Raw genomic sequence first — 21,524 nt, 5'->3', positions numbered from 1 at the left:
GAGGCTGTGTCAAAGGAGGACACATTGGCCGGGGAAGCCTAGGGGTCGGGGGAGGGAAGAGGGGCGCTCATTGGGGGAGGGGATGAGGGGTGGGGGAGGCGGTACAGAGAGTTTTGCTTTTTTCAGACCTACCGCTGCTGCTGCTGTCACCACAATGAGTGCCAGGAAGAGGCCTAACTGCTAACAGTAGTTTTCTTGCAAGGTCCGTCTTTTACAGTGCCAGATTAATTTCATTTTATTTTTCTCCCTCTTTTTTCCCCTCAGTTTTAAAATCTAATTAGGAACTGCAGTAGCGATCCTGTTGAAGAAGAAGGGACCTACAAGAGTATTTTATCGAGAATCCTAGTTGGAAAATCAACGCGAAAATGAAGCCAGACCGAGGTAAATGATTTATTTAAGAAGGGTTTTGGTTTTTTTTTGTTCCTAATTTTAGAAATGTTAACCTCATTCCGGGGAAGGATCTTCATTCTTGTATTAAAAGTGTGATGACTGTTTCTGTTACAGCTGATGAGAACGAGAAAGGCACATACATAGAGCCTTAGTGAGGGCAGTTAGAATCTCAAAGATGGGTGAAACATCTATAAAACACTAATGAGGCTAGTATTTAAAAATTCAAGCTTTAAGAGTGCTGCTGTAATCGTAAGATAAAACATGCCAGTCAGGATAGAATGGTCTTAAAGGTTATTTCACTACAGGTTGGAATCATTTTCATTTCTTAAAGCTGTGGAACTAAAAGCTACGAAACCGTTTTAAACAAATATAAATCCACCTGTAATTCTGAAGATATTGCATGATAGCCATAAATTTGATAAAGGAGAATGTTCCAGATAGCATTATTGCATCATTCTTTTAATTTATACTTTGATGGTTGTTATTTTTGTACTTTAAAGACAAGCTGTGTGAAGTTGAACATGTAGTACAGTATTGTTTCATTATAACTTTGATACATGAAGAAGCTCTACTGGCGCCCCTAGAGTTAAATTTATGATTTCCTTTATAAACCTCTATTTTTAGGAATTATAACAATAATGTATAGTTAGTGTCTTTCAGAGAACTCAAAGGATTAGAAACTCTTATTTAACTTTTAAGGTTGATAACAAAGACCACTTAATTCCTAAAAATAAGCATTTATACTGGAAGTGAATTGGTTTTTATTTTGCTATTTTTGGTTTTCAAAAAAGTTAATTAGTTCTTAGTAAATTTATGATTATATTGAGCCTTGGTTGTTACTGTTCCTAAGTTTTTAGGTCATACTGACTTCAAGTATTCTGAATTATGATATCAATTAAGAAGTGGATTTTTCCCTTCTAATATTTTCCCTTTTAATAATGTGGATCCTCCTGTTTTTCATAGTACTCTGTCATTTGGTATATTCCAAAATATGTAACATGTAGTGAAAGCTATAGTTAATAAGGTCACTGAAATTATTTTATGTTTGGAAATATTTGAATATAGGTAAGTGCTTTGCTTATATGTGAAATCTTAGAGTAGTTTATTTCTGCTTAGCAACTTGCTTGCAGAGCACAACTGTTAGATTACTTTAGATTTTGGAAAAATGTCACCAAGGTGAGTAATTACATCCCAGAATAAATAAGAAAATAAAATCAGTGAGCCTTAGCTTTTTTTGTTAAAAGTTACTTGAAGGTGATAGAACTATAGTAATTTCAAATGTAGTATCTGACTGTAGTTTCTATTTTAGTAAAAATTGGTGTCAAAGAGAAACATAATATTTTCAGTTTAAGATTACTTACTAATATTGTTTTCTTGGAGACATTAAATCTTCCTCCTTGACATTTAGCTTTAGAATTTACAGTGAAGAAACATGAAATTGCATATATAATATTTTTATTCTTTCAGGCAATATTTAAATACATTAATAAATTACAGTAATGCTTCCTTTATCCAGCAACATCAAAATTAGGGAATGATTTGTCCTTCATTAGTGAGTTTTCCAGATAATTGAATCTTATCTGATTAAGTACAACTTTGGATTAAGTTGATTATAGTTACTATATCAATTTTCCTGCTTTCTTAGAGTATACCGATTATAATTTAGTAGTTTATTGATTCCTAGTCATCATTATTAATACTGATTTTTATGCTCAACTGTAATATAGCCATGACCTCAGTGAGGCATTGAGGTATTTAGTATGTTTGCCCTTACCCAGACTGGTAGATGTTTTGAGTTCTTGTGTATATTTTTTTTGTGGCTTTACTATATTAGTCTCTTCCATGTTGGTTATCACTGAATGTTGTTGCCAGTATGTTTGCTTCTTGTGGCTCTCAACTTCTTATAGTCCACTATAGCCTCAGAAAATAGAAACAAATTTGATTTTAAAAAAATGTCTAAAATAAATGAGTAAAGTTTTGAATGAAGGTCTAAGGATCTCTCTCCTAAAAACAGTTAAAAGCTATTAGTACAGACTTAGTGATAATCTATTTTGGCTACTTGAAAGCCCTCTTAGTTTTACTTACTGGTTTTTAGTTGTGTCCTAGTGAGTTGTTATTGTTTATGGTGATAATTTAACTGCATGAAAATCAATAGTAGGCTGAAGTCAATATAGATTTAGGGGGAAAAAAATAGCATATTGATCAGAAGAAGAAGTCAGGCTGCTAGCTTACCAACCAGTTATTTCATGTATTTTAGGCAGTCTGCAGTGTTAGTACTTCAGTACTGAAGCACTGAGTCCACGATTTTGTGTGTAGGTGATGTATAGCTGAATCCACAATTTAGTGTGTAAGGCCACTAAACCTGTGGGCCACAGATTGACTTAGAAAACCATATATTAACATTATGTTGTATTGTATTTTCATTTGTGTTACAATTTCATCTGGTTTGGACTACGTTTGGGTGTGTTGTGAGCCATGGGCCACCTTCTGGCTTGCAACCCACAGTGAGCTGCTGTAGTTTAAAAAAAAAATTATCTTCTGCTGGACATTTGTGTGGTGATTAGCCTTTCCAAACATATTTATTCTTGAAGGACCAGTCCAGCTGTACAGGCCAGTGAGAAGTTCACGTTCAAGGTCTTTCCAGCTTGGTAGGATGTGCCAGAGACTATCTTCTATTGGCATAAGCTTTGAGTACCCAGGGTCACTGCATCACAACAAGGTATCAGAGGATGGCTTTAATGGATATCAACATTCGTGTTAAAACACACATTAGTAAGACATAAATGTTTTTATGTGCTATCAGATACATAGCATAATTTCACAGAATAGGAAGCAATCAAGTGACTTGATTCTGTTGTAAATTAATAGTAAAGAACTCTGGTCATTCATAGCTTTCCATGTCATGGCCCTCAATGTTAAAGTAAGGATATTGCTTAGAAATTTTAAAAGCTATAAAAGGGTGCTTGACTTTGAATAAAATTAATTTCTGCGTGATATTATCCTCTATATTGTTTTAGTTTCATTGTGTTATTTCAGGGCTGTGTATAGAAGGTGGCAAATGTGGATTTTGATGCAGGTTTTATATCTGGGAATGTTAAATGTGCAAAATGGTGGTGAGTGAAGGCCTGGAGTTGGACAGATGAGAAGGTTAAATAAGAAATATGGTTCTTGTTCCCCCTAGTGAATTAATCAGTTAAGTATTTATTGAATGTCTACTCTGTACATAGCACAGTACAAAACTCAGGGGTACAGCATGTATAAAATATGATCTCTGCCTGTAAGAAACAAGGTATTTTCTAATATCTTACTAATTTCTAATATCTGCACAAAAATATACCTATGTATGGAACCAGCTTATTTTTTATAGGACTTAATGTTTTTATCTACAAAGTTATATTTAAAAAAATTCTCAGAACTGTCAAGTATATTATATAACAGTATGGATGATACATATTTCAATACAGATGTATGCAGTATAATTATCAGTTAATATCCACAAAAGGTAAGAATAATTAGCATATTTGTTTTAAACTTCTTGGGCTTTGGAGTAGTAAGTCATCTCTTACCTTTGTTGGAAGTTGTTTTCCTTTGAAAGGATTGGTTAAGTTTATCTACCTGTCAAGTATAATTCATATGAAATTCAGAAAACAAGTGAAATGTATTAAATACAAATGAGAGTATCATTTGTGGCCTGTAATCAAGGTAGAACTTGGTATAAACCATTTGACAAAAAGCTAGATTATCTGAAATTATAATAGGAAGCTGCTAATTGTTTTTCTTTGATATTGATAATAAATAAACCTCAATACCTACCTGGGAGCTGTTGAGGTAACAGAAATAACAGGAAAAAAGTGATGAGGAGAAGGAAAAATTATGCAGCATTGTTAGTTAAATTGTCTAACCATGAAATTTTTCATAGGATAGAGCAGTAGAAATGCTAGAAGACAGGGAAAAAAGAAAAGTGACTTAAATTAGGACAGCCTTTTAATAAATTGACAAATAATTCTGTTAACATATTGGAATTGTCTCTCCATTTAGGTTTGGAAATTAGGTAGAAGAAAGATTAAGGATTTGGGCCAAACATTAACACAAAAATAGGAGTATTTGAAAAATATGGGTAGAAAAATCCTGCCCTTTCCATGAGGGTGATCACTTAGGAAATGATTGGATAGCATAAGAGAAAGGAGGTAGTTCAACTACAGATGTCATGTATATTCACTCTTCTATCCATATGTCAAAAACTGACTACGTTGGTCTATTATCCATTTTCATTGATGGCTCTTGTCATATCAGCTACTGTCAAATAATCACTGGCTCACTGTATGTTCTGCCATTCAAATACTTATGAGATTGACAAAGATGGTCCCTGGCTGATGTTTTGGCCTGTCATGTAATAAGAAGAAAGGGATCTAGTAGGATGAAAACTGTCATTTCTTCTGAAAGATGAGGAAAAAAGATAATTAGGGACCCAGGGAAAAGGTGATAGGGGAATTGGTAGTCTAATGTGCCTGTATATTACTAAAAAACTAGCTCTTTTCTCCACTGAGAAGAATCAAAGGGTCTGTCCATTGTGACACTGTAGAAAGGGGAGGGAAGTCAAAATCAAACATTTAAGAATTAGATTATTTATTATTCTTCCTCTGTCAATCTCAAGAGTCTATCAGACCATGGATATATATTATTTTTCCTTTGAGCTAAAGATTTATAAAATTTATAGATTAAACCATTCAGTTACATGTAGTTTGATTTTAATATTGACATAGCTTTTGCTTTTTTATTTAGGAAAATAATAACTAATTTGTCCCTGGAACTAATTATAATCAAGGTAGACTGCAAACTCTTACTGTATAAGTAACCTTATTGTGTGTAATTAATGTGTGTAATTGTATGTAATTAATGCCTAGTTGTTGCTTTTTCTAATCTCTACAATAGTCTCATGTAAGTCTTCTGATTAAAATTTTGCAATTCCATTGAGTGATAAATTGTTATGTAAAAAACATACTTCCTGCTTAACTCAGGAAACTTAACCTATTTTGACAGTAGTTGTACATATTAACTTTCTTTTGGTAAACTGGAAGGAAAAAGAGGAGTGGTTAGAAGTTAAGAGCATTGATTTTTAAAGTTTTGTTAATAAGCTTAAAGAGAATGGTTTCTATGAAAATAATTCCAGAGGGTGATGAGCGTATTAAGATAAATTTCCATATGTAATTACCAAAGACACCTAATAATCTCTGGGTAAACAACTGTCCCATTTTTCTCTCCATTTGGGAAATACTTTTAAAATTAGCAGTTAAAGATACTATTGTAATCTATCTATACAGATATCTATCTATACAGATTTGAAATTAAAATTTAATTAGATGGGTAAAAGAAAACCTTCTGAAGTCATTTTTATTTTAAAATATTAAAAACTTGATCGCTGACAAGTGAAAGAATACCAATAGAAATGAAATAGGTAATAAAGTGAATATAATGGGTAGAGTCAGTAGTCATAGCTTCTGTTCTCAGCTTTACCACTGATAATTAGTGACACAATTCAAACTATATTAGCTTCTTTGTGCTTCACTATACATATCTGTAAAATAGAGCTAATGATGCTAATTAAGCGATAAGATTAATAACCAGTGTTTATATAGCCTAATATTAAGATTTACAAAGTATTTTTATACCCATTAGACGGCTCCGTGGTGTAGTAGATAGAGTGGCAGATTTGGAGTCAGGAAGACCTGAGTTCAAATCATGTCTCAGACACGTACTAGCTGTGTGACCCTGGGCAAGTCACTTAACTCTGTTTGACTTAGTTTTCCTCATCTGTAAAATGAGTTGGAAAAGAAAATGGGAAACCATTCCAGTATATTTGCCAAGAAACTCAAAAATGGGGTCACAAAGAGTCAGATATAACTGATTACACATATTATCTCATTTGATCCTCAAATAACCTTGTAGGGCATGTAGTATGTTATGTCATCCCTAATTTACAAATGAGGCAACTGAGGCTCAGAGAGTTTTGCCCACAGTCACACAAATTTACAAGTACTAAAAGCAGAATTTGAACCTGTTAAGTAGGTTGAAATATAAGTTGTCTTTGAAATATGCTTGGTGTAGGCATTTCCACAGGTGACTTAAAGTTAGCCCAAACATACAAATAGCCAGCACTGTCTATAACCTTACCCTTCACCTACCAGAGTCATCCTTCTCTGACTCCCCATTTCTCTGGTACTCAGTATCAAAATAACTTGAAACATGTAGAGAACCTTTGGACTCAGAAATAGAAGAATTGAAGTTGTCAAAAGCAGTAACAGCTTAGTGGAGGTGACCTCAGAGACAGAATCCAGGTAGAGCTGCTCTGCCTCAGCGGTGTCCCTTTGACCAAAAATATATTTCCCTTCACTTCCATTTTTTTTTTCATTTCATTTCTTACATTGCCCAAAATCCTACTAATTATAGAGATTCGTTTGGACTAAAAAATATCTTTTTTTAAATGCCAGGAATAAAAGGCTAAATTAGCTATCGGCTATTTGTTTCTTGGTGTGAAGTGGTTAAGTCAAGTTGTTACTAGTTCTCAAAATGGATGATACTGCCCCCTGAGGGTGCTAGGATGATAGGAGGCACAGTAGTGGCCTTGGGTACAATTGAGGGGAATTGAATAAAAATAAGGGGGGGAGTGGAAGCATAAGGAAAGAAGATAAGATGAGAAAATTTTGAAAAATTCTTCATACACATTTTCATCATTTTAACAGAGTTAAAGTCGTAGTGATTACGTTATTTTCTAAATAAACACACAAAATGCAAGTTACAACCCATCAGTAGTCAAGTCTGCCTACGGATCTTAACAAGTAAGTGTTGGCAGGCAAGGATGTCGCACATTGTTGGGGAGTCCAACATGCATCAGCAAGAATATGTGCGTGTAATGACCTTTTTACAATATGATACTATGTGGTTACATGATGCAATATTGCGTCATCAAAATTTCAATGCAGGAAAAACCCCACAAATTTACAATAAATTATTAAATTTCAGATGTGTCTTTTTAAAAATATTTCATATTTTTGAAAAATGATGCAAATTTCAAAACAACTGTTAAAGGATTAAAGAAAGTAGATTTCCATGGGAGGCACTGAGTAATATTTTTTTTTTTTTAAAAAGGGGGTGGTAGGCCAAATAAGTTGGTGAACCTCTGAGCTAGAATGAGAAAAAAAGAATTTTGATAGCCAGATGAAAGGTAAGTGATTTGTAGCTTGAAGTATATGATGTTAGTAGGATGCCACAGTACTTCAGGTTGCTTGAGGGAATTCGGAACATTTTAGGAAGAAGTTCGGCAGTAGGAATGGAACTAGGATGCAGAAAGGGAAATAAGAAGGATAAACTTTGCCTAATGTTGCACCCATATCATGAGCTATTCATTCAAAAAGCATTTATTCTGTATTTACTATAGTCCGTGTACGATGCTAGGTGTTGGTGATACAGAGATTAAAAAGTAGGCCATGTCCTCAAGAATCTTACATTCTACGGGGGGAGAAAACTTACAGGTAAAAACATACCTGATATATTCAATATAAATGAAAGGTAATTTTGGAGGTAAAGGTGCTCGCAGCTGTATGGGGATTACAGTCAACCTATTCAGAAGCCCCAGACCACCAGTACTATATTTTAACTCACCACTGATTTTGTGGACAGGTCTATGTACTTAATTATCATTTATAAGATTGTTGCTATGGGCAAATGTTTTTATAATTTCAGACCACTGATTTACAAACATTTAGAGTGCAGTCTTATTTCACATTGCTCCCTTTTCATGCCTCTGCATTCCATATAAACCAGACCACTACTTGTTCTCTTAATGACCATACATTTAACACTGGCCATTTCCCATGTCTATAATTCACTTTCTCTTCATTCTCACTTTAAAGAATCTTTTTTTAAATGCATAGATGCCATCTCCTCCCTAAAAGCCTTCTTCAATTTTCTCCTCTCCTCCATTGAACTAAATGTATTCTGTCCTTCCTCAACTTTTCTGAAAGCATTTTATATTGACTTCCTATTTGCCTTCATTACATCCTACCTTATATTATACTTATTTTTATATGTGCCACAATTCTCTAAAACTTGTAATGTTTTTAACTCAAGGAAGATAGGGATTATGTGATTTTTAATCTTTGTATCTCTGTACCTCATCGGTATTAGGTACTTAATGAATATTTGTGAATTGTTGAATTTGCTTGTGTACTTAAAGTATCTACTCAGTATCCTGATTGTGCTATTATTCCAACAACCATTCTCAATAGATTTTCAAATACTGACATCCACAGATTTTAATAGATTATTCTCCATAATAGTTTCCTTAAATCAGTAATTTTCTTTAGTAGAGGGATCACATGGTCTGTCATTTTCTATAGTAAGTAACTTTATACTGTAACATTAAAAGAACTTGCAACATTTAGCCCTTAAAATTGGGAAACTTTCTCTGGAGCTTTTGATTAAAGTATAATTTCATTTGAGTGTACAGGTCTGCTTCATGTTGAGTAAATAAAGATAAAAAAAAATTTCTGGAGAAGGAATTAATAGTAATCACTTTATATAAGAGGAGTAATATGGGAATTACATAGCAATCTCCTTTAATAGGTTTAAAATATTTGACTTAGATCTTTTAAGTAAATCTATTAGAGTGATACCTTTTTGGATAAAGACCTTGGGTACAATTGAGGGGAATTGAATAAAAATAAGGGGGCAGTGGAAGCATGAGGAAAGAAGATAAGCTAAGATCAGATACATCAACCGCCATTTGAAAATTTTGATATCACACAAGGTGGTTTTTCTCTTGTTTTTAAGGCATCTATTCATAGACAGTTGTGGATCTGTTAGTGGCCGTATAGTTTCCAAACTAAGAGTTCCTAACCCTGAGAAAATAATAGCGCTTTCATGTGTTCATATTAATAAATTTTCATCTGATATTACCTAGAACTTCCAGTGAAATAATGAAGATATTAAATTTTACTAAAATCCTAAAGGATGCTTATCCAAAGTCCCCCAAACCCAAAGATAGGTAGAGATATACTTTTCATAAAACAAATGCCAAAGAAAATCTGAATTCTTTAACTCCTTAAATGACATAGCAAACTTGATTTCATCCATGAGTGTAGAACAGGAGTGGATTTCACCCTATACCCAGAAATACAAGCTGAAGCTCTGTTATATCAGTGAAGGAAATGAATTCTAGAGGTCAGAGCTCTGTACAGAATGTTACTTTCTCTGTGCTATCTCCTGAAATTCAAATCTGAAGACTGTAATTCTGTAGCTAAATTCAAATGTTTCAAGGACAATTTCACCAATAATCAGGCACAAAGCACTCAAGGCTTTTGAGATTATCCCAGTAGTCTGAATTACATGCAAATACTGATATGAAGTTGCTGGGCTTAGTATGTAAGCACAAGAACTTCACTTCCAAGATATAAACTTAATAATTTCATTTGAGGAGAAGATACCGTAGGGAATACTTGTCCTGTCCCATATATAGATTTGGGAGTTTCAGAAACTCTTAAGTATAACACAGCCTCTTGTCATCAAGAGGCCACTCAGTAGGGTAGGTCAAATTTAGGTAGATAAGGCAAGAAAGTGGAAGACCTCTCCAGTGCCAGGTTAATGCAAAATGATGGTTTTAGGAAAATTAACTAAATAAATTATTTACTTTCTAAGGGATATCGAATGCCCATATATGTAGTAGATTCTTGGATATTAAAAATTACAGAATATGTGGAATTTTATAGCCTTAAAGCCATGCTGAACTAACATTTTTTAATCCCTAAATTTTCCAAAATGACAAAAGAATGCTAAAGTAATCCTGAAGATTATCTGATACTTCCTTTGGCAATTGGGTTGGTACCTTTTTTCTTTTCACCTATCGCCTTCACCTTGGCCACTACTCTTTGCAGATGATATCTTGTAGTATTGACCAGATTCTTATAGTGAGACTTCAGAGAAGAAATAATGTACCCTAACTTCTCCCTCACTTTTTCAGATGAGGAAATAGGTTAAGTGATGTTCTCCAGGGACAGTTGGAACTAGAACCCAGGTTTCCAGATTCTAATGCACTTTTAATTGTGCCACTGCCTCCTAGAAAATACTGTTGTCCTCAGGCAAATGGAAGTAAGTAGGCATCTAGCCTTCCTCAGAGAGTCTGAGAAAAACTAAAATTCAGGTAAGGGATGAGGTCTTGTCTTCTTTATCCTCCAACCCTCAGAAGCCAAGACCAGAGGGTAGGTTGGGCTTCTCAACTGGGTAACTGAGTGGAAAATTGGGCTTTTGGGACCATATTTTCAAATGCTTTACAGTTTAAAGAAATAGAGAGAAATTGTTGAAAAGAGGAAATGACTTGTACCTAAGTGATTTAAAGTTGTCATGCTTTTAGCCTGTGCTGTGCTGTAAAATTAGTTGTTTGATAGTTACTGTGCAGACTAGAACTTTAAAAAAAAAAAGCATAAAATTATTAGTAGGAGTAAATTTTATTGTAACAAGATGAAGAAAACACAGCGTTTTACTATAACTTGGAGACTTTGATTATAGAAAATTGAATCAGATTTATTAACTTATACAGCATAAAAAGTAGAAAGGATATGAAACAATTGTTCTGATTGAGTTTATTTTTCTAAGTGATTTCTGTTTGAAACCAATGGAACTCTTGACTGTTTAGCTGGAAAGAAATTAAGAGTACATTTGTGAATATTACTCTTTATTAAGGATTAACTCTGCACGTATACTTGGGATGTGCATAAAATGCTAATACTAAGCATATTCTCTTTAATGTATAGTTTCTGATAAAAGGGGAAAATAATGGTAACAAGATTGTTTACATTTTGTTTTACGCTATTTGGACGATTACCAGTTAATCCAAACTTACAGATGATAGAAAAAATCCTTTCTATTTGATTTTGAAATACATTATTTTATATGAAGTCACTTTTTCTTCACAGTTACTTTTTGTTTAAACAAATATTGAGTGACTAGAAATACAGTGTTTTCCCTTTGCTGCAATGCCTCTTTTGAAATAATATATATAAAAGATGAAAAGCCAGATTTGTATATATAGATTGGAGAGTTATTTGTAGCAGTTGAATCTGTGAAAGTGAATGAATTCTTTGAGAGGTGCTGTAATTGAACATTGCATATTTTATCAGTGATTTTATGAACAGTCTTGGTTTCAAGAATTAAAACTTCATGCACTTTAAGTTTATCTAGATAATTTATGTATTGTAGTTTATAATTGTGGGTTATAGGAAGTAGTTTTATCAGTTTTTGTTTGGCTTTGCTAGATTTTAAATACAGTTAAGAAATTTTCACTATTCTTTGATTTGTTTGCTTTCTATTTGTAGGATTTGTGGGAGAACATCTCTAAGAATCATACATGATAAAAAGGCAGGGATAAATTGAAATCTGTACCATGGGAGTGAATATTCATATTGACCAGATTATAGAGCTGTCAAAGTGTGATCTATCAGTGTATTATTTGTATTTGGTAGATAGATTTTTCACCTAATTGAAATCTTGATGTAAAATGACTAATTAATTTTAAATATTTTAATTAAATTTGTTTTCTTCAATTAACAAAAATTGGGGTTTTTTTTTGTACATATAGGTCTTTTTTCCTCTTTGATTTCTTTAGCATATAGGCCTAGTAGTAATATTCCTGTGTCAATGGGTGTGTACAGTTTATAGTAACCTTTTAAGCATAGTTTCAAATTGCTTTTCAAAATAACTGAATCTAATTCATTCCTTTACCAACAGGGAGGCATTAATGTACCTGTTTTCCTGTAGCCCCTCCAGCATTTGACATTTATTGTTTTTTGTGAGTTTGCCATTCTGTTGGAAATGAAATAGAACTTCAAGGTTGCTTTAATTTCTCTAATTCTATTTGTAGCTTTTTTACGTGCTTAACAATGGCTTGAACTTATGCAATCAAAATTGTCCATTTTACCTTCTGTGACCCTCTCTTGCTTGGTCATGAACTCTTTCCTTATACAAATCTGAAAGGTAATTTCTTCCTTCCTCCTAATTTGTTTATGATGTCGCCCTTTGTGTCTTAAGTTATATATTCATTTGGAACTTTTCTTGTTTTACGGGGTGAGTTGTTGGTTTATATCTACTTTCCTGCCAGACTGATTTCCAATTTTACCAGCAGTTTTTATCATGTAACGAATTCTTACTCCTGTAGCTGGTTCTTTGAGTTCATGAACAGTAGGCTACCATTTACTTTTGCTTCTCTATGTTGTATATCTCATCTGTTCACTGATCATCTTTAACTAGTACCAATTTTTTTAATATTATATGTAATTTTAACATTCATTTTTTGAAATTTTGAGTTCAAAATTCTCTTCCTTCAGCCCTTTTCTCACCCATTTAGAAGGCAAGCAATGTATCACTTATACATATGAAGTCGTGTAAAACATATTTCCATATTAGCAAAATTGGGGGAAAAAATGCAGGAAAAGTAAAGTAAGTGGAAAAAAATTGGCTGCAGTCTGCACTCACAGTTCATCAGTTCGCTTTCTGGATGTGGATAGCATTTTTCATTGTGAATTTTTTGGAATTGTCTTGGATCATTGTATTGATTAGAGTAGCTAAGTCTTTCACAGTTGATTATTGTTACAGTATTGTTGTTATTGTGTATAATGTTTTCTTGGTTCCGCTTTCTTCACTTTGTATCAGTCCATACAAGTCTTCTCATGTTTTTCTGAAACCATCCTGCTCATTATTTCTTATAGCACAATGGTATGCCATCACAATCATACCACAACTTGTTCAGCCATTCCCCAGTTGGTGGCCATCCCCTCAATTTCTAATTCTTTGCCGCGACAAAAAAAAGTACCCAAGTTTTAATGATGCTGATTTGTAGTGCAGTTTGAGTTCTCCTAATGCTAGGCGTTTTTATTCATTTTCCAGAATATATATTCTTAATATAGCCTGGAGCTAGGAGACAGTAAGCATCCTTTTGGCAGTTACTTTTTATGACTACTGCCTGTGCGGTTTGGCTATACCACTGCGAAACAGGCTTAAAGATAGACTTTGACAAGGAGTACAGTGGCACCTAGTTTGTGAAAAGCAGAATTGGTCACATCTCTTTTGAGTTAGAAACAGGTAAGACAGCTTTATGTAAAGCTCTTAAGAGCTTGTTAGGAGTGATGCTTTTCCTTTCTTGTAAATAAATTTATGGAGATACTCTGTAGGTTTAAAAGATAGTGTTTCCCTTTATCTCTCTATTTACACTCATAACTGAGGCCTAAAGATCACTGGATGATCATTTATTTACTTATTTGCCTCTATTAGGGTTTGAGTGAGGACAATCCTTTGATTCTTCTCTTGGCAATTTAAGAAGCTTTTGCTTTCCACTTTCTGGTGAACACCACACCAGAGAGTGCTTATCACTCTCCTTCTTTACTTACTACCTTCTTTCCCCTTTTTGTTTCTTATTTGCTTTCTTTTCACTTAAAACTGAGGTTGGGGGTAGAGTTTTCTTTACCCCCCCATAGTATTGAAATTGAACCATTTTGGCCCCTCATACCCTTCCCCCTAGCACTTCAAGACCTGTTGGTTATACCATATAATTATTCAAATCTTTTTATGGCAAATTCTAGAAAATTAAATTCTTTTGTGCTGAGGTTTTGTTTTATTGATAACATAGTTTTCATCATATCACTCCTTTGTTGGAGAAACCTACAATAGTTAGCTTTTTTAAAAAAACCACATTAAAGTCAAAATCTTGTTTAACTTTTAAGACTCTTTATAAAGTCCCCATCACATGTCTAACCTTTTCTGTTACTCCCCAGATAAATCAGAAACTCATCAGTGGAGTCTCTTCATTTGTCCCCCTCATATGATGTGTTTATTTCAAGCTCTATGCTTTTGCTTTAAAAGTTCCTTCCTCTTCCACCCTCCTATTCTCCTACTTCATAGTCTCTTGTGTATATAAATCTTACCCATCCTTTGAGATACAGCATATGGCTTGCTTCCTTTATAAAGCTTTTTGTTATAGTCTAAGATGATATCTTTTAAACCGATTATCTAGTGAAGAGGTCAGGTAATTACTTTTCTAGTTGATGGAATTTTTCACAATCTTAGATAGCTACAAAGAGAGAAAAAAATAGTCCTTTTCTGTTGTTGGAAGAGGTAATTTGAAAAAAAAAAATAGAGGGGCGTTGACCAAAAAATTTAAATTAGACTAATGGCATACTCTTGTCTTTTAAATACTCCTAAAAATCTTTTGCTTTCTGTGATGCTACTCTCTTAGTTCTCCTTCTATCTATATAAACCATTCGTTCTTCATATCTTTTACTAGATCATCGTTCATATCATGCCATAGGTACAACCCCAAAGACTCTCCTGATTATTCAGTCAGTTCCCATGGCCTTAGTTATGATTTCTACACTGATGACTCCCAGATCTATATGCCCTTCCTAGTCTCTCCTGAGCTCCAGAATGTTCTATAGGCATCTCAAACTCAATGTGTACAAAACTAAACTCAGTATCATTCTCTCAAGCCTGTTGCCTTCTTTTGAACTTCTGTTTTAAGGACATGGAGTCCTTAGTTAAGTACACCATCATTCTTCAGGCCACCAGGTCCACAATCCTGTAGTCATGTTCTGTCTCCTCCCTCATCCCACATAGCTAATCAGTCACCAAGTCTTGTTGATTTTACCTGCACACCATTTCTTGTGTGTGTCCTCTTCTCTCTACTAAAATCACTACCACCCTAATTCAAGTCCTTTTGTCTTCTCACTTGCCCTGTTGAAGTAGTCTCATACTTGTTTTCCTAGTCTGTAATTCAGGCATTCTTACCCTTTTTTTGTATTATGAACTGCTTTGGGCCATCTAGTGAAAACGATGGACTGTGTCTCAGAATTATTTTTTTAAATGCATAAAGTAAAATACATAGGATTACAAAGGAAACCAACCATATTAAAATAAAGATTATTTTTTCCTCATTCAAGTATTGCATATGCCCTGAATATATCCTCAGAACCCTTAGGGGATTGTATATCCTGGGTTATGAACCCCTGCTTTAATTTCCTTTCTCTCTCATTCACTCTCCACACTACTGCGAAAGGGATATTCCTAAAGTAGGAATATGACCATATCATTCCCCTAATAAACTCTGGTACCCCCTTATCACTTTAAAGGTCAAATACAAACTCCTTTACTTGACATTTAAAACCCTATACACCGTAGCTCCACCCTACCTTTTTAGCTTGATTATACATCACACCCCTTAATGTATATTTATACTTCAGCCAAACTATCCTACTTACTGTTCTTTACACACAGGATACTCCATTTTCTGTCTTCCATTGTATAGGCTGTCCCTCCACTCCTGAAATTCACTTCATTTTCACCTCTAACTCTTAGAATATCTAGTTTTCCTCAAAGTTCATCTTAAACTCTAACATATATAGGAAGCCTTCTCAGATTCTCCCCGTTGTTTGTGCCTTTACTCCCCTTCAATTATCTAGTTTTTATTTTGTATATATTTACATATCTTTCCCATTAGAATGTGAATTGCTTAAGGGCTGGGACTTTTTGATTATTGTCTTTGTATCCCTAGAGACTATGCACTTGGAACTACATAGTTGTTTAACAAATATTGAGTAAAATTTTATTAAACCTACAAATTCATACGCAATTCCATACAAATTGATTTTTCATTATTAAGCTTTGTTGTTGAATGCACACTATAAAGTTTAAGAGAACTTGCCATGTACATTTCTATTAATAAAGTTTTTCCGTAAAAAAATTCCTTTAGTAAAAACTTCAATCAAGTCGACCAGGAAGGATTGCGTTATTAACTTAAAATTTTTAGTAGAGCTGAGGATCATCGGTGTATCATGCTGAATAATAGAACTGGACATCCCAAAACATGTTTATCTGTCTGTTTAAGGGTGAAAAAATTCTTGATTTAATGATAAAACTGAATACTTTATAAAAGAAAGTTATGCAATAGAGCTATTAAAGCATAAGATTAAAAGTTCATTCTTACTAGTTATTATTAACACTTCTTGAATTTCAACAGTGTGCACTAAGCACTGTACAAGACATGGAATCCTTAGCCTTAGATTATAAATAACCCTTGTTCTAGGTCATTTTGAATAATATTAATGATCTCAAAAATAGCATAGTACATTTTCTTCTTTATTCTATGACTTAAGATTTAATAAACAAGTTCCAACTAACAACCTAATATAGATTATGCAGAGTATTGTCAGATTCTTCAGTAGTTCAGAACATTATAAAGTCAGGTCTCTATTAGATGCATTTATGGATTAGTTTGATGAAATAGTTTTGTTTGGTGTTGAAGTATAGGATCTTTCCATACACATGGAATGAAAAAATAGGATTTTGGCCTCTTGATTTATTTTAGTTACATTAATGACTGAGTCGTGACTGTACACTCATTTAAATCCATTGAAATGTGTGTAAGAATGGTTTGCCTTATTTGCAGTATGATTGACCTACATATACACATGATGGCAAATAACTTTGGCTTCAGTATTGAATTTGTCCACTGGTATTATTCTTCCAACAACATAGGGAAAATATCAGAAAAATGAAAAGTGAATAATATCAGTTGAAAAGCCTATTCTTTTATTCTTGAAAGCTGAAGCACTCTTTAAGACTTTAAAAATTGTACTGTCTTTGTTTGAATTAAATGTATTAAGCACTCAAAATGAAACATAGGATTACACACACAGATCTGTAAGGGATCACAAAAGCCATTTCGTCCAACTCCCCTCCCCCCCTCATTTTATAGATGAGGAAACAGAGTCCCAGGGAGGTTGTGATTTTTCCAAGAATGAATTTGTATGATCTTTCCAGAATTTTACAGATTGATCACATCAGTACATATTCTAACCACTTGGATTAAGTAGCCATTTAGACTGGCTCTGTGTTCACAATGCATACCCTCTCCTTTCCATATTGTAAAACTAGCACTAAAGTAAACAAGGGATTGTTTTTATTGATGTTTTTGAATAAAACCAACAAAAGCACAATGCATATTCCCTTATTATAGATAATCAAAATAGCACAAAAGAGTGAGACCAATAGTTTATGTAACACTTTTGTAATTTACTGTTTGTTAGAAGGAAGACTGTGCTTTAAATTTAACAAAATAGTACCAGTGTAGTCTATTGTATTTACTCTTAAGTTTGCTACAATTTAATGCTTTCGTTTGCATTGTTTTAAGTCGTTGTGCTGTGCACATTATTAAGATTGTGAACTGTTTTTCTGTTGTACATTAATGGTCTGGAGATCAACTTATAACTAAAAAGTGGTAACAGTGAAGATTGAGTCCTGTGTTACTGATTGAATTGTGTTGTTATTGCTTTGTTCCATGTAGCCCTGGGTTTTTACCATCTTAAAGGTATTTGAAGGGGCAGCTAGTTGGCACAGTGGATAGAGCACCGGCCCTGAAGTCAGGAGGACCTGAGTTCAAATGCGGCCTCAGACCAAACACTTGACACATACTAGCTGTGTGACCTTAAGCAAGTCACTTAACCCCAATTGCCTCACCAAAAAAAAAAAAAAAGGTATTTGAAAAAAATATTCCTATAAAACTCTTTCAGAATTTTCCAAATAATTTGTCTCTTTATTTTGGAAGTCAAAGTTGGTGTGAGAAATCACAAAGATAGGATAGGGACTGGATCTGTTATTTAATTGATATAGGGATCTCCCAAATGAGGAAACTTTCTGTATCAATGCAGTTTAGCACCTTCCCAGAAACTTCTTAAAGAGTTAAGTTCCTGGAGCATGAAGAGGTTAAGCAATTTACCCAGAGTCACCCAGTTTAAGTCTTAATGGGTTCTAAAGCTTGTACTTTATCACCTAGAGAAGCTAATTCTCAGGACTCAATTATTCATGGTAATAGAAAGTTTAAATAATCTTAAACTGTGGTTAATCCAGGAACCATTTGTATTTATTTATTAGTACAAATTTTATTTCCTAATTATGTTTTAAGCTATTAAAATGATTTGTGTTTCCAGAATTGAAAAATATTGAGAGACAATTTGAGATCATACTTAATGGAAGAGAATGAGAATTAGAGGGGATGTCAGCCTGGGACTTAAAAAATTTACTGCAGATGCTCCAGAATGAGGATAATGAATTAATTTTATACAGTATAAAAATCTTAACTTCCTGAGATATTTTAAAGATCTTTCACTACATCTGCAAAATAGATGATCTTTGTTTTCTAATTAATAGTATAGTTGACCCTTGTTTTTTTTCCAATGAGATGGAAAGTGTGTGACTAATTGTAGAAATTTAAATTCGATTTACTTATGAAATTATTGGAAAATTGGTAAGATAGTCAAAGCTATTAGTTGCATTTTGTTACAATTATTCTGGTATGACAATGAATTTTATTTATAGTATACATATAGTATAGAATATAGTAAAGTATAGTAGACATATATAGTATAGTGGACATAATAATTTCATAACACTCTCAAAGGTGAAAAGCACCTTAAAAACCACCTAATCCAGAGGTGTCAAGCTAAGCTGCTTAGCTAAGATGGCCTGCTAAACTCCCCCATTGCAGCTGGAACCATATTAAAATATAATTGGGAAATGTTTAACAAACTAAATAAAAATACAACATAGATAGTGTTAACTTGTGGTTTTCTAAGTCAGTATGCAGCCCATACTTGTCAGTTTCTATTTGATTTTGACATGTCTATTGTTTCCCAAAATAATGTCTGTGAATGCTTTGAGGCTTGATATATATTAATAGAAGCAATAAATGATAGCTTTAGGCATATGGAATACCTCCAGGATAAAGTAAGGTCAGGAAGATGCTTAAGCAAAAAAAACAAAACAAAACAACAAATAGACATTTCTTAGTACAAGTGTTTTTATTCTTAATACAAGTATCAATTAATGCATTAGAAGGCATATGCTATTAGTATTGATATTCCCTGTTGTTCACACTGCAGGATACTACTGTTCTTTGGAACATGATCTGGGGGAGCTCTGTTCTATTCTACCCCCTCACACATTTATTACTTGTTTATCACTGCTGTAATTGTTCAATCCATTATGTTTGGGTGTAACTTAGAAATTCTCATAATAGAACTGAATTTATTTTCCTTGGGATGTAGTTTCCGTGTGAAATCCTACTTTATGTTGGGGGATCATTTTTTCCCCTTTTCGTACTTTAACATTTGTATTTTAACATATGCAGGCACATCATTGACATCGAAAAGGGATCTCAAAGTAATTTACTCTTACTCATAATAAGAAAGGAGAGGTTGAAGATAGAGGATCCAACTGTGTAACTCATAATTCTCTTTCCCTCCTCTTTTCTTCCTGGGTAGCAGGTTGAATTAAAGAGCTGGACTAGACTAGCATGGACCGGGTAGAAAGTATGCCAAATTAAGGAAAACATTTGCTGCCTGCAAAACTAGGCCTGACATTTTCACTTTGTCATCAGTATACAGATGTTACCTCTACCCTAGACAAATTGCAAAATTTGTAATGATCCTCTCTCCACTGGATGAATAAGTCTTCTACCTCCCATCTATTTTCCTGAGTGGGTCTTTTGTTTCTTTTTGGCTCCCTGGTCTGCCTTTTCAACTCCATATTTCCCCTCCATTGTAGATGTGATGAAAATATCATTTACATTAAGGTGTGAGTGAGACTTAATCCTCCTAGTAACTTGCATTTTAAAGGAGTATTGTTTAATTCAAATGGTTGTCTAATTGGTAGAATGTTAGGGGAAGATTTTTTTTTTTTAAACTGTATTCCTCGTGGCAAGATGTCCACTCCTACTCTTCCCTGCAGCCAGCCTAACCCCTTATTTTTTTACCTGGCCTGCCAAGGAATAAATCAGCATACAGTTAAATAGCATCACTTCTCTTTTCTTTCTCCTCTCTTGATCTTTCTAGAAGGCCCTGTGGGGTAAAAAGCAGAATCATCTCCTGGGGATGTAGTATGAGTTAGTTTACTAAACCTTGGTCTTAAATTTTCAATCTCAAAATAGAGGCCCTACTTTATAATATGTTGCATGATTTTTATTAAAAAGTGAGTGAAATGTTCATTTAGGCTGGAGGTTTAAATTTTTTTTAAGGCGCATCAAACTAGATGAATAAATAGGAGGAATAAGTACTTTTTAACAGAATTAGCTGTATCTTTTCAAGTGAAAATTGTTTTTTTTTCCTTTATTTTTTAAGTTCACGGTTTAGATGTAAGAATTTTAAAAATGTAACTGGTTGTGCTTATCTGGGAATTCAGTAAGTTTCTTTTAGAATAACAGCTAGGACGAGATTAGTTGGAAGCTGATTTTTAGTGGGATAGTTTTAGTTGTTTTTCTCTTCATATTTTAAAGAGTTTCTCTTTATAAGTCATGCGTTGCTTGAAATATGAAGTAGCAAATTGCTTCTCCCCACTACTCTTATTTTGGCCAAAGTTTTATGCAAAACGTTGTTGGAAACGTGAATTTCTTTCTTTCTCCTAAAAACAACTTAAGGTACTGTTTTTAATGGTGCATACCACTATAATTTGTAGTTGTTCTGCTGTTCTTTTCTTTCAAGTTGCCCAAACACAGCTGAGTTCACAAGAGAAGAGAAAACTTGATAGTGCTGCCAAATAGACAGGAAACTGTAGTGGACCTAGTGAGCAGTGAAGGGTTTAAGCACGCCCTCCATCCAATCAGCTGTGAGGGCTGTTGCTATGTGCACTCTTACTCTGCTGCCTTTGTGAAAAATATCTTGCACAGAGAGAGGCTGAATAAGCACCCAAAGCTGAACATTTTGTTTTAACCACTGCGGACATCTGGATCTCTCAGATACTGTGACAGTATAGCTTATTTAAAGCCAGGAGGCAACTTCTTTTGCACAAGAATTCCAATATGGTTTGCAGTGGAAACAAAGGGCTTCTTCATCAAGAAGGTGTGTAATGGAGTGATTTTAACTGCTTTATTTTTATCCTTTTATTTTTTGTTTTACCTAACAGTTGTGGTTGTTTCACAGATTTTAATGAATAAAGATGTGTCAAAATTGTCTTACAGAGAGAAATATTAAACTTAGGGAATTTCATCATTTTCGTAGCCTTTTAGCAGAATTTGTAAGGACGTAATTAATGTAGATTTGAACAAT

The 21,524-nt window shown here is 33.8% G+C and overlaps 1 protein-coding gene across 5 annotated transcripts in view; it reads left to right on the top strand.

Annotated features, from left to right (window-relative positions):
* FAM214A (family with sequence similarity 214 member A) overlaps positions 1-21,524 on the top strand; it is a 132,798-nt gene that overhangs the window by 29,542 nt on the left and 81,732 nt on the right. For all 5 annotated transcript variants that reach the window (XR_003567189.1, XM_027840779.1, XM_027840780.1 and 2 more), the window contains exon 2: positions 265-381. Coding sequence is in view for 4 of the 5 variants with exons in the window: in XM_027840779.1 (XP_027696580.1) it covers positions 366-381 (16 nt within the window). In the remaining variant the exon portion in view is untranslated. The remainder of the gene's footprint in view (positions 1-264; positions 382-21,524) is intronic.

This window comes from Vombatus ursinus, unplaced genomic scaffold (genome assembly GCF_900497805.2).
Source record: "Vombatus ursinus unplaced genomic scaffold, bare-nosed wombat genome assembly UNPS02014848.1, whole genome shotgun sequence".
Taxonomy (NCBI): Eukaryota; Metazoa; Chordata; class Mammalia; order Diprotodontia; family Vombatidae; genus Vombatus; species Vombatus ursinus.
The sequence above is the reverse complement of the archived record's forward strand: the minus strand, read 5'-3'. Positions and strand labels throughout refer to the sequence as shown.